This window comes from Mesocricetus auratus, unplaced genomic scaffold, assembly GCF_017639785.1.
Source record: "Mesocricetus auratus isolate SY011 unplaced genomic scaffold, BCM_Maur_2.0 Super-Scaffold_100707, whole genome shotgun sequence".
In the NCBI taxonomy this organism is placed as follows: domain Eukaryota; kingdom Metazoa; phylum Chordata; class Mammalia; order Rodentia; family Cricetidae; genus Mesocricetus; species Mesocricetus auratus.
In genome coordinates, this window is record NW_024429269.1 from 14,058,308 (window position 1) to 14,070,836 (window position 12,529).

Genomic DNA, 12,529 nt, shown 5'->3' on the forward strand with positions numbered 1-12,529 from the left:
TTGCAGCCGCACCCGAACCCAAACGTGAAGCAGGGTGTCCGCAGTGCTCTCCCGGGGCCCCACCTCACGGTATGCCTCCGCAGGTACCGTGCTGGCCGTTCATGCTTGGGGCCCTCCGCCAGGCCCTCGGAATAGCCTGGCCGTCCTGCCCGTACACCCTGCCTCGCTGCGGGCCGGCCCGGGAGGGGCCCCGCATCTGTATGCGCCCCGCAGCCCGGGAGCCGCGGGGGCGGGGACTGGCCGGGGAGGGTCGGAGGCAGGGCTCTCCTCTCCCGCGCGAGCCGCCTCTCCTCCGCAGGCGGAGCCTCCTTCCCCCGCCCCCTCCGTCTCGCTCCCTTGTTCTCGCCGGGGCCGCTCAGACCTGCAGCGGAGCCGCGGCGCCGGCTTGGATCCGCTTGGGGCTGCGCCCCCGGGAGCCAGCGACGGAGGCGGGCGGGGCGCTGCTCGCAGTCCCGAGCCCCTCGGCAGTGCCAGGTAAGGGCGCCTGCCCGGGTCGGGAATCCTCGCGGGGGCAGCGGGCGACCCGCAGCTTGCGGTGCGCTCTGGCTGCGAGCCGTACCGGCTCGGTTCTCCCGCGCTCTGCTCTCTCCCTTCTCACACACCTCTCCCTTTGCCTTTCCTGATTTCCCTTCACCCTTCGGCCCCTCTGCCCCTTCTCTCTCTCCCTCTTGCCCTGTCTCTTCCCATCTCTTCTTCCTCTACCTTTCTCCTCTTTTCCCTTTCCCGCTCTCCTTTCCTCTCCCATTGCCTTCCTCTCCTCTCCTCTCCTCTCCTGCTGTCCTGTTTCCCACTCCTCTGTTTCCTTCCTTCTCTCTTCGTCCCGCCTGCCTCCCCGGTCCCCAGCTGCCCTCTGGCTTCTTTTCTCTTGGGAGCAAATGGCCTGTCAGGTGTGTGTCTGCTCTGGGAGGAGGGGCACAGCTACCTGACCGTGGGTCCCTTCAGGAGGAGAGAGAGAAATGGGAAGGGTCCTCTCTCTAGCTCCTTTCCCGCAGCCCCTCCCTCCCTCTACTGCTCCTGATAGCTTACTCTACCGGAATGAAGTTCCCGAGGCCTGAACACACACACACACACACACACACACACACACACACACACACACACACACACACACACACACACACTGCCCCTACCAGTTCCCATGCCTAGTACCTAGAACTCCTTTCTACCTTTCTGATACCCCAGCTGCTTCCCTGATGTCTTCTCTCCCGCTGCCCTTCTCTCTCTGTGCTCTGTCTTTCTCGTCTATCTGGTCTCCCCGTCTGCCAGGCCATCCCTGATTCTTGACCCAGAACCCTCAATCATGCTGCCTCTGGCCCCTGGGTCAGCCTCCACTCCACCTCTCCTCCGTCTCCCTGCACTGCCTGCAACCCTGTTCCCAATCCCTCCGGCCTCACTCTGCTCCATTGGAGCAGCCCCCTCAAAGACTGCAGCCAGCAGAGCGGACTGGGGACAGTCTGGATGGGGGGGCAAGGGTGCTGTTCTAAGTCCCAACCGGACTTGGGCACCCTCCTTGTGTTCAGCCTGACCCTATGGATAAGGAAGGCCCTGTGTCAGTGAATACAACCTCTTAATTTTAAGCCCTTTCTCTGTGAGGCCACCTACCGTCTCTAGTTCCCTAGTTGTGTGCCCAAGGGAGAAGGACAGAACAGGATTTGAAATTCCAAGTCCCTTTAGCACCCATCCCTGTGCTGTTAACTCCCCAGCTTTCCAGAGCTGACTGACCTAAAATGTGTAGGCTTAGAGGGCTGGAGGGGAATCCGGGCAGGGCTAGGTAGGAGGGTGCAGCTGTCTGTCTTGGACTGGGCTCTGGGCAGTGGATGTCTGGTTTCTTACAGATCTGGGAGAGGAGCAGGATCTAGACTTTCCTTGACCCTGAACAGCTCCCTGTCCTACAGGTGTGGATCCATGGGGTAGCCTCAACGCATCTTCCCCAACCAGCGCATGGGCCGCCTGGCCCTGCCCAGCCTCGGCACCTGGGGCTGGTGAGCCAGCGCCCTGGCTCAATTACAAGCATGTGGGGCCTTGTGAGGCTCCTGCTGGCCTGGCTGGGTGGCTGGGGCTGCATGGGGCGCCTGGCAGCTCCAGTCCCAGCCTGGGCAGGGTCCCGGGGACACTCCGGTCCTGCACTGCTGCGGACCCGAAGGAGCTGGGTCTGGAACCAGTTCTTTGTCATTGAGGAATATTCTGGCCCAGAGCCTGTCCTTATTGGCAAGGTAAGGACCAACCCTTCCCATGTCTGCTGTGACTAGTCTGCCAGGCCCTTAGGCCCTGCCCTGCAACTTTATCTCTGCAATGACCTTGGTCCCCCTAGCATTCCTAACAGTCGACCCCAACCTACACTCTAACCTGCGCCTGCCTGCCTGCCTGCCTTGGAGCTCCCTGCCATTTTCTCTGACTCTTCCAGCTGCACTCAGATGTTGACCGGGGTGAGGGCCGCACCAAGTACCTGCTGACTGGGGAGGGGGCAGGCACTGTATTTGTGATTGATGAGGCCACAGGCAATATCCATGTGACCAAGAGCCTGGACCGTGAGGAGAAAGCGCAGTATGTGCTGCTGGCCCAAGCTGTGGACCGCGCTTCCAACCGGCCGCTGGAGCCCCCGTCAGAGTTCATCATCAAAGTGCAAGACATCAACGACAACCCGCCTGTGTTTCCCCTTGGGCCCTACCATGCCACGGTGCCCGAGATGTCTAATGTTGGTGAGCACCCCAGCCCCAAACGCCCTGGCTTTCCTGGAGCTCCTTCAGCCCTCCCCCCTGTTGTGGTCTACCCTAGACGGCTCCTTTAGCTCAGCCTTCCTCACTTGGGCCCCAGTCTACTCTTTTCTGGCCTGGCTGCTGCTGTTGAGTGGGATACGGGAATCTCCCACAGGGACGTCGGTAATCCAAGTCACTGCTCATGACGCTGACGATCCCAGCTATGGGAACAGTGCCAAACTGGTGTACACTGTGCTCGATGGACTGCCTTTCTTCTCTGTGGACCCCCAGACCGGTGAGAATGGCCCCGGGAAGCTTGTGGGGCAGCCATGGGGCACACACTCCCTGACCCAGTGTCTCTCTCTCAGGAGTGGTTCGTACAGCCATCCCCAACATGGACCGCGAGACCCAAGAGGAGTTCTTGGTGGTGATCCAAGCCAAGGATATGGGTGGCCACATGGGGGGGCTGTCAGGCAGTACTACAGTAACAGTCACCCTCAGTGATGTCAACGACAACCCCCCCAAGTTCCCTCAGAGTAAGAGGGCAGTTCTCTGCCCAAACAGTCCTTTGATGGCCCTACCCCTCAGCTTTTCAGAGACGACGCCCCTCCAATCCCACCCTCCCCCAGTCCCATCCCAGCCAGACCCTACAAAAAGGACGTGCTTGGGGAGGGCAGGAGGACTGGAGACTCCTCTCAGAATACCTTCCCCCCTTGTTCCCCTAAGGTCTATACCAGTTTTCTGTGGTGGAGACAGCTGGACCTGGAACCCTGGTGGGCCGGCTTAAAGCTCAGGACCCAGACCTAGGGGACAATGCCCTAATGGCATACAGCATCCTGGATGGGGAAGGATCAGAGGCCTTCAGCATCAGCACAGACTCCCAGGGGCAGGACGGGCTCCTTACTGTCCGGAAGGTTAGCCTTCCCTCTCTTGATACCCGAAGACTCAGCTGGGGGCGTAAAGCTCAGTGGTAGAAGCTGGTCTAACATGCTGAGATTTGATTCCCAGCACCGGGACACACACACACACACACACACACACACACACACACACACACACACACACACACACACACACACACTAACACAGAATGAAAGACCTCCTGCCCTACCCACTGGCCACACTTTTAACCAGTTTCCTGCTTAGGACCCCTGTGTTGGAGCTTGGAGGTCATCGTGGCCTTACCTTTTAAATGAGGTTCCAAAAGCTAGAAAGGGAAAGTGGGTGTCTCCAGGTCACTTAACAAGTCCAGGCTGAGAGCAGCTCTGCGGTTAGTGTTCGCCAGCTGTGACCGCCAAGGCCAGGCCTCTCCAGGGCCACCTCTCCTCACACTAGATGCACATGGGAAGGTGTTGCTCCTGAGCCCACCCCAGTTTCCCTCACAGCATTCTCTGTCTGCCTCATCACAGCCCCTGGACTTCGAGACCCGCCGCTCTTACACCTTCCGGGTAGAAGCCACCAACACACTCATCGACCCAGCCTACCTGCGGCGAGGTCCCTTCAAGGACGTGGCCTCAGTGCGAGTGGCTGTGCAGGATGCCCCAGAGCCGCCTGCCTTCACCCAGGCTACCTACCACCTGATGGTGCCAGAAAACAAGGCTCCTGGGACCCTGGTGGGCCAGATCTCAGCCAGTGACCTGGACTCCCCGGCCAGCCCCATCAGGTTAGCAGGACTGCGAGCCGGGGAGGGATAAGGTTTCCTTAAACTATCACAGAGGCTGGCTATTCATAGGATTTGCCGTCTTTACCTCAAATCCCATCACTTAGCAAAGGTCTCACTTCCTGTGCCGGCAGGCCTTGGGGCTGGAATGCTGGAGGTCCTGAGTAACCGCAGCCCACCTCCACACACTTCTTTGGAGTGGCACCTCCTAGTGGCCGTACAAGCAAATGAAATCTCACTTGATAAATGGATCCCTGTTGCTAAGTGCTTCACATTTTACCCACTCGATGACATGTAATTCCCACAGTGTCCCTATGAAGTAGTATCGTCGTCGTTTTAGAGGCCAGCTGTGAGTGGCTAAGTTGTTTGCCCACAGTGAGTGACAGAGTCCATTCCAGATTTGGCTTGGTCTACCCCCCCCCCTTCCAGGCCAGCCCCCACTCCCCCCCTTCCAGGCCAGCGTTCCTGACACAGCTCTGTGAGGGAGGTGCTGGTGTCATTCCCATTCTGCAGTTTGATTCAACAAGGTCAAATGATTGTCCCAAGGTCACACAGTTGGTCTGAGGCAGAGCAGAGATGAACACAGGTAGTGTTTCTCCTCATCTACCTCCCCTTGCAAATCCAGTCCCCCTGATTCTTAGGGACTCCCAGGGAACTCCAGCCTGACCAATGGCCCTGAGGGGCTGGTAAGACTCTGCTCAAGAAGCTTGTGTCCTCTGCCAACACGAGGCTCAGCAAGGCCAACAGAGGGGAGGATGGGGAGCAGGGGGGAGCGGCAGCTCCCGGATCAGTCCCCTTTTCCCCAGATACTCCATCCTCCCCTACTCGGATCCAGAGCGTGGCTTCTCCATCGAGCCCGAAGACGGCACTATCCGAACGGCGGTGCTCCTGGACCGCGAGGCTCGTGTCTGGCACAACCTCACCGTGCTGGCCACAGAGCTGGGTGAGGAGTCCTGGGCCCTAAGGACATGGCATCATTCTGGCAGGGAGCCATCCCTGAATGTGGGTGGGGAGGAGGAGTGACAGCCGTGGCACCCTTGTTTGTTCGGGTCTTGGCCCTCAGCCTGGAGCCTTACCACGAAACGTCATTCTCAGGCTGACACAGTGGGCCTCCCAAGCAGTCTCCAGACTTGACACTTAGGCCTCGCATGATTTGCTCAGACCCAGAACTACACCTTCCTACCCGAGTGGTGACAAACTGCTCAAGGCCAGACAAGAACTGTGTAGGAGTGTGTCAGCAGCCCCCCAACAAGGAGCCCTTCTAGGAAGTTTGCAGGGACCTGCCCCCACACACTGAAGTAGGGAAGTGTGCCTGCTCCATGTGTGGAGCCTCTGGTGCCCCCCCCCACAGCACCTGGTTCAGCTCTCTGCCCTGGGGAGACAGGAAAACCCCACAGCCTTCTGTAAGTAGCACCTTAAGCCCCCTGCTCGAATTCCTGCTTTTATGAATTGTGCATCAGCATTATGGCTGTATATACAAATGTCAGTACACGTCAAAAAGAACTGTATGCGTATGTACGTATGGGCACGTACTCAGGAATGGATATAATTCATACGTGTGAAGTATGCAGCTGTGTGACACACACCTGTAACCTCAGCACTAGGGAGGCTAAGAAAGAAGAATGAGTTCAAGGACAGCCTGAGGTACATAGACCCTATCTTAAATATAAGTATATATTTATATACGTGTACACACACACACAATTACCTGGGACCATATGTCTATAATGATATATGTGTTCACATTTTAGTTTTGCATAGATTGTACTTGTGTATTTGTGCATGTGATTGTATAGTGGTATACACAAGGAGCTATAGATAATACTTTGTATATGTATTTGTGGGCAGATGAGTTATTGCTTGTTGTGTATTAGGTACTGTTTTAAGTGTCAAAAATGGATTGACTCATTTAATCACGACAACTTGATGCGGGAGATATGATTAATTCCCTGTTTTCAAGTGAGAAAACTCATATAAAGAAAAGTTAAGTGACTTCCCAAAGTCACATGGAACATAAATGCCAGGGCGTCTGACCCAGTCAGTTTGCAGTGTGAGCTCTTATCTCCTCTGCCTTCCTGCTTTCCACGTGTTAAACATGTGTACTTGTTTCTGTCTGTGCGTCTGTAGTGTCTGTCTGTAGCGGCAGGCACATCCGTAGAGATGATTTTATGTGTATGTGTATTACGTACATTGCTATGCTGTGTCTGGTTGCTTGTTTATTTGTAGCTCTGTGTGTATGTGTGTTTCCTCATACTCCTGCCAAATCTTGCTCTTGTCCCCCATCCTAATATTGGCTAGTACCTCATGGCCCTTACTGCCATGAAAAACTAGACCCCCACCTCATTCTGTCTCTAGTTATCCCGACCTTAGGACAGACAGGCAGCCCACACAGCCCGCCCTGCCCCAACTATGAACTCAGCTCCTTTCTCTAGGGCCAGGAGCTGGGAAGCCCAGTTCACCTAAGCGTTCTCTCTTGAACAACACTGACAGGGAGAAACAAAGTGGGGTGAGGCAGAGAGCCAGGAGGGTGGGCGTAAGCGCCACACCCTGTGGACCATGGAGCTCTTCCCTGCACAAGGTCAGCTCGGTGATCCGAACACCGAAGCACCGTACACAGCTTCCCTTCCCAGGCTTTTGCGTACGCGTGTCCATTCTACTTGTACATGAAAATGCACTCTCTGGGCCAGGGCAGGACGGGGTTAATGCTTCACCCACTGCTCATTTCTACTTTGTGTGTGATTTGTTCTCAACACCCACATATTCAATATGACTGTGTCTTTCATGGTTTATATCTGCACCCCTTGTAGGTGCCTCCTGTACCCTTCATTTGTGCATATGCTGTGTTTATCTTGCATGAGTTGCTCTGTATGTATTTTTGTTGCATGCGACTGTGTAACATACATATCTTAGGAACTGTGTGGACACGTGTACTTGGCGTGGTTCTACCCACGTTAAAACCTATTTCATGGCCGGGCGTTGGTGGCGCACGCCTTTAATCCCAGCACTCGGGAGGCAGAGGCAGGCGGATCTCTGTGAGTTCGAGACCAGCCTGGTCTACAGAGCAAGTTCCAGGACAGCCTCCAAAGCTACAGAGAAACCCTGTCTCGAAAAACCAAAAAAAAAAAACCTCTTTCACTGCTTGTGTATTATGGGCTATCTCATGCTGCTGTGTGCATGATGGGTAGCATCTGTGCCTCTGAACCATGTATGCTGTATGTACATATATGGTGTACATATGTTGGTATTCTGGCTTCAGATAGCTCTGCACAATCCTCCCGTGTGCAAGTGGCCATCCAGACCCTGGATGAAAATGACAACGCTCCCCAGCTGGCCGAGCCCTATGACATTTTTGTGTGCGATTCTGCAGCGCCTGGCCAGGTAAGCGGCGGAGGCAGATGGGCTGGACTCTCAAGGCCTCCAGCAGCCCCTCTGAAAGGTCTTTCGTCTTCCTCCCAGCTGATCCAGGTCATCCGGACTCTAGACAGAGACGAAGCTGGCAACAGTAGCCAGGTCTCCCTTCAAGGTCCTGTGGGCCCCGACGCTAACTTTACAGTCCGGGACAACCGAGGTGGGTGGCTTTCTGCAACCACGCCCATGCCTGTCCTGTCTTCTCCCTCTCCCTCCCCCACCCCTGCCCCTCCTGTGGAACCATCTGCCCCGCAGAAGGCAGGTGTGCATTTACACTTGTTTGCTCTTATATAAACCTTGCCTGGGGAGCGGGCTCCATGGCCTGGACCAACCCTAAGGAACGTACCCCAACGGCCTTCCTTTTTCCACAGATGGCTCTGCCAGCCTCCTGCTGCCTTCCCGCCCTGCTCCACCCCGCCAGGCTCCCTACTTGGTTCCTATAGAACTTTGGGACTGGGGACAGCCAGCTCTGAGCAGCACTGCCACGGTGACTGTCAGTGTTTGTCGCTGCCGGCCCGATGGCTCCATGGCATCCTGCTGGCCTGAGGCTCAACTCTCCCCCACCGGCCTGAGCACCGGTGCCCTGCTTGCCATTGTCACCTGTATGGGCACCCTACTTGGTGAGTCAGGCCACAGTGGGGTAAGATGTGCTGGGCCTGTTCCGTGTGGGGGGGAGAAAGCCCGTCTAGACATAGGGCGCGAATGACCCCTCAGGCCTGGATTTCCTACTACCTGATAGGTCCAAGAGAAAACATTTGGTCTCATCTAGTGGACCTGCCATTCTGTGGTAGTAACTAGCCTCCTATAGGCAAAGAGCTCTGATTCCGTGTCGGCTTCCGTCTGGCCCCTCATGGGAACCAGCTGGCTCCGCGGCCTGTGTGCTCTTGTGCAGCCCTGGTGGTGCTCTTCGTGGCCCTGAGGCGGCAGAAGCAGGAGGCGCTGATGGTCCTGGAGGAGGAGGACGTTCGCGAGAACATCATCACCTATGATGACGAGGGCGGTGGAGAGGAGGACACCGAGGCCTTCGACATCACCGCCTTGCAGAACCCCGACGGAGCTGCTCCTGCAGGGGCAGGCCCGCCGGCGCGCCGCGATGTGCTGCCGCGGACCCGAGCGCCACGCCAGCCCAGGCCACCGGGCGCCGCCGATGTGGTGCAGCTGCTGGCGCTGCGGCTGCGCGAGGCGGACGAGGACCCCAGTGTGCCCCCGTACGACTCGGTGCAGGTGTATGGCTACGAGGGCCGGGGCTCCTCCTGCGGCTCGCTCAGCTCCCTGGGCTCGGGCAGCGAGGCTGGCGGCGTCCCCGGCCCCGCCGAGCCACTGGACGACTGGGGCCCACTCTTCCGCACTCTGGCTGAGCTGTACGGGGCCAAGGAGCCCCCGGCCCCCTGAGGCGGGCCCAGGCCCTGCCCGCTGCGGGGGTCAGCGTGCTCAGGCCCTCTGAGTGAGCCCCACGGGGTCCAGGCAGGTGGGGGCAGCCCAGGGGCCCGACGCGTCTGTCCCTCCTTCCTACCGCCCCCGTTACCTCCCACTCCTCAATCGGTCTGTGTGTGTCTCCAGAGATCCCTGTCTGAGATTCTCCGCTGTCGGGGGTTGGGTTTTGTAACTGACCCAGCTTCTGTTCTCACTGTGACTCTGTGGCCGTTCCTGTCTAGTAACTCCAATTGCTCTGACCCTGTCTCCCACACACGCTCTCTGTCTTGTGTCCTGCCCACATGCTCCTCCCCTCTCCTTCAGTCCCTGGCTTTGGGTTTGTTTGTTGTTGGTTTTTGTTGTTGTTGTTTGTCTCCTGTTATCCATCCCCAAGCAAGAGACTCTTCCAGCCACTGCTGCCCCACCCTACTGCAGGAGATGCTCTGTTCCAGGTCAGGGTCCTTGGATACAGCGGAGGGCGTGGACCAAAGCTGCCCCCAATCCTGCTTCTGAACCAACTCTCCATTCCTTGTAGACCTGCCCGCATGGTTCCACCCATCACTCATGGCCTCATCCTGGCTCCACTGGCTTCTCGCAGAGGAAGAGGGGGCCAGCTCACCTCCCAGGGAAGCGCTTCAGCCCCACGCAGCACCGCCCTGGAGCTCTGCCCGGCTGTCGGCCTGCCCTGGGCGCCCAGCTCTGGGCACTGTCGTGTGTGCTTCTCAGGCCCCAGAAGGGAAAGGAGTGGGGAGAGCGGGGGGAGGCGGCTGGGGAAGGGGAAAGGGAGGAAGGGGAGGGGCCTCCATCTCTAATTTCATAATAAACACTTTATTTTGTAAAGTAGGGGTCTGCTTCTGCTTGTGCACCAGCCTTTGGGACAGAGCGTCCTCTGTGGTGCGGGTGGAATCGGCCTAAGCTCCCCCTAGTCCTAGCTCAGTCCTTCTCCTGGGAGGCACCGGCTTCACCCTCTCCATAGAGCGTCTGGGCTGTTCCGTTTGAGGAGCAGAAGTATAACGACTGTCCCCATGTCACCTCCAACTCCAGCTCCACTTCCGTTCGTCTCAAACTGCCCCAAGGAATGAACGTGCGGGACTGGCAAGCAGAGCGTGAACAAGGGGAATACGGGGTCAAAGCGGAGACTCAGGACCAAGAAGAGGGAAAGAGGACGTTCCACACGGGCAACTAAACAGAATGTGGGGGAGGCGGCTGATGCAGCAAGTCAGCCCTGGGCCTCCAGTACTAGCCACGAAGGGGCGTGCTAGCACAGTCAGACTGACGGGGCCTCCCACTTCCACGGGCCGGGTGACTGACGGGGCCTCCCACTTCCACGGGGCCTCCCACTTCCACGGGCCGTGCTAGCACAGTCACACCTCCACTTTTACACAGCATCTCCCCGGGCCGCAGGAGGTCTTGGTGGAGCAGCACAAGAGTCAGAAGGGGGATGCGAGTGCTGAGGGGTGCGTCGGGTGGGGCGGCAGCAGTTGGGACTGCCGACATCCTCAGTGCTCAGCACAAGTCTCAGGCCTTTTCTCCAGGTAGGACTCGGCTACCCAAGAGTAAGTGGGCCCCGGCAGAGCTGTTACCCTCCCGATTTAAGAGTGGGACGCTGGCAATGAGAAAGCTGTGTTCATGAGAGAGGGAGAATGGGTATCACCATGGAGCTCAGGCTGAGCTTGACCTCACTGTATAGCCCTGGCTAGCCCTGAACTCAGAGCAAGTCTCCTGCCTCCATCTCTGAAGGCTGAGATTAAGGTCACACAGCTGGGAGCAAACCTCACGCCTTCCATAGTTGCTGACTTAGAGCTAACAGGCGGTGGGACACCAAGGGCTCCCTCCATGGCTGGTTATTTACTCCGGGAAGCTACATTACAAGGCCTGCAGGAGAGCAGGTGTCTGTCTGTCAAGACACTAAAGACAGCCACAGCAGGACACATCAGAGAGGACAGGGTCTGCAGTCACGGCAGGCTCGCTGGCCCTTTGGTCTCACCCTGAGGGCTGCTTCAACCTTTAAAAATTATTGAACAATGAGGGAAACGAATCGTGGACCAGTCTCAGGTAGAGAAGGGTATGTTCAAAAGGGGCATTAGCGCTGCCTGCCCAGTCTCAGCAATCCTGCTGAGACACTCCAACAATGCACTAAAAGAGTAAAGGAACCTGGGGGTAACTCAGATGAAGAGCACTGACTGCTCTTCCAGAGCCTTGGGCTCAGCACTCAGCAGCCACATGGCAGTGCACAAGCATCTCAAGTGTCTGGGGGAGTTGATGTTTTCTCTAACCTGCAGGCACCAGGCAAGTGTGTGGTACAGTACATGACATGGAGGCAAAACACTCATATATAAATGTAAAAAACTTTAAAAACAAGAGAGGCGCACGCCTTTAATCCCAGCACTCAGGAGGCAGAGGCAGGAGGATCTCAGTGAATTCAAGTCCAGTCTAGCCTACAGAGCAAGTTCCAGGACAGCCTGACCCCCAACCCTCCCCCCCCAAAAAAAGGAAATAGAAGTTGCAAGTTTTGTTCTTTCAGGGTTCTAGTCTCCTTGTCTAGTCTGGGAAGAGAGGTGCAGAGCATCTCAGGAGATTGGGTTGCACATGTACGCTCTCTACTGTGCAAGATGTAGGGTGGGGGCAGAGGCTGACACTGGACCCCATAGGCTGCAGTGACTGCTCTTATTCAAATGGTGCTCCTTTCTCTTCCACAGAGTTAGCACACATGCAGCCACCTGTCCTGAATCACTCACCTATAGTTGAATGTTAAGACCTACTCATGCCTGTGCAAAAGTTGCCCCTCCTCCTGTGCTCCTCCAGGACTAGGCGGTCCCAAGCGTCCCTGACCTTCAGTTATCACCCCTGGAGACCCACACCTCCTCCCCAAGGCTGGGCAGTTTGCAAGGGATGAAGGCCAATACCAGATTTCCACCCCAGCTTGCAAGCTAGTCCCCATGTACTGGGGACTTTCAGTAGTCATCTGTTCTGAGGATCCCGACTTTCCTTCTAGCCCTCCAGAGTTTGGAGAATCCAGTTCAGAGTCTGTAAGTCTAATGTCAATGAACTCTTAATCTGACAGTCAAGGGAGGGGGGAAGCAGCTGTCAGTCTTAGGAGTGGAGGCTTCAGACCCCACCTCCTGACCAGCGGGAACAGAGGGCGGTGGCTCTCCTGAAGCTGAAAGCCTGCATCTCCAAGTCCGGGCTCCCTGGAAAGCCAGAAGCTGTTCAGGAGGGTCAGAAAATGTGCTGGCTGGCTCCACTAGCTTAGTACCCACTCTAGTCTTAAGCCTCTGGAGGGAACAAGCAGGAGAAGTTGGAGTAGAGAAACAGGGGAGAAGTCTGTGGGGTAGAGAGCAGGGCAGGGCTA

At 56.9% G+C, this 12,529-nt stretch overlaps 1 protein-coding gene across 2 annotated transcripts; it reads left to right on the forward strand.

The window, feature by feature from the left end:
- Positions 1 to 318: 318 nt before the first annotated feature.
- Cdh24 (cadherin 24) lies at positions 319 to 9,938 on the forward strand. Of its 2 annotated transcripts, none has more exons than XM_040740569.1 (13): positions 319 to 474; positions 1,896 to 2,213; positions 2,519 to 2,699; positions 2,872 to 2,991; positions 3,065 to 3,232; positions 3,423 to 3,610; positions 4,106 to 4,359; positions 5,163 to 5,299; positions 7,613 to 7,734; positions 7,813 to 7,924; positions 8,136 to 8,384; positions 8,657 to 9,629; positions 9,713 to 9,938. In XM_040740569.1, exons 2-12 carry the CDS (start codon positions 2,013 to 2,015, stop codon positions 9,154 to 9,156), a joined length of 2,232 nt encoding a protein of 743 aa, XP_040596503.1. In that variant the 5' UTR covers positions 319 to 474; positions 1,896 to 2,012; the 3' UTR covers positions 9,157 to 9,629; positions 9,713 to 9,938. The 2 variants fall into 2 exon arrangements, with proteins under 2 accessions (XP_040596503.1, XP_040596502.1); XM_040740568.1 differs by having other exon boundaries at positions 320 to 474; positions 2,405 to 2,699.
- The last annotated feature ends 2,591 nt before the right edge of the window (positions 9,939 to 12,529 follow it).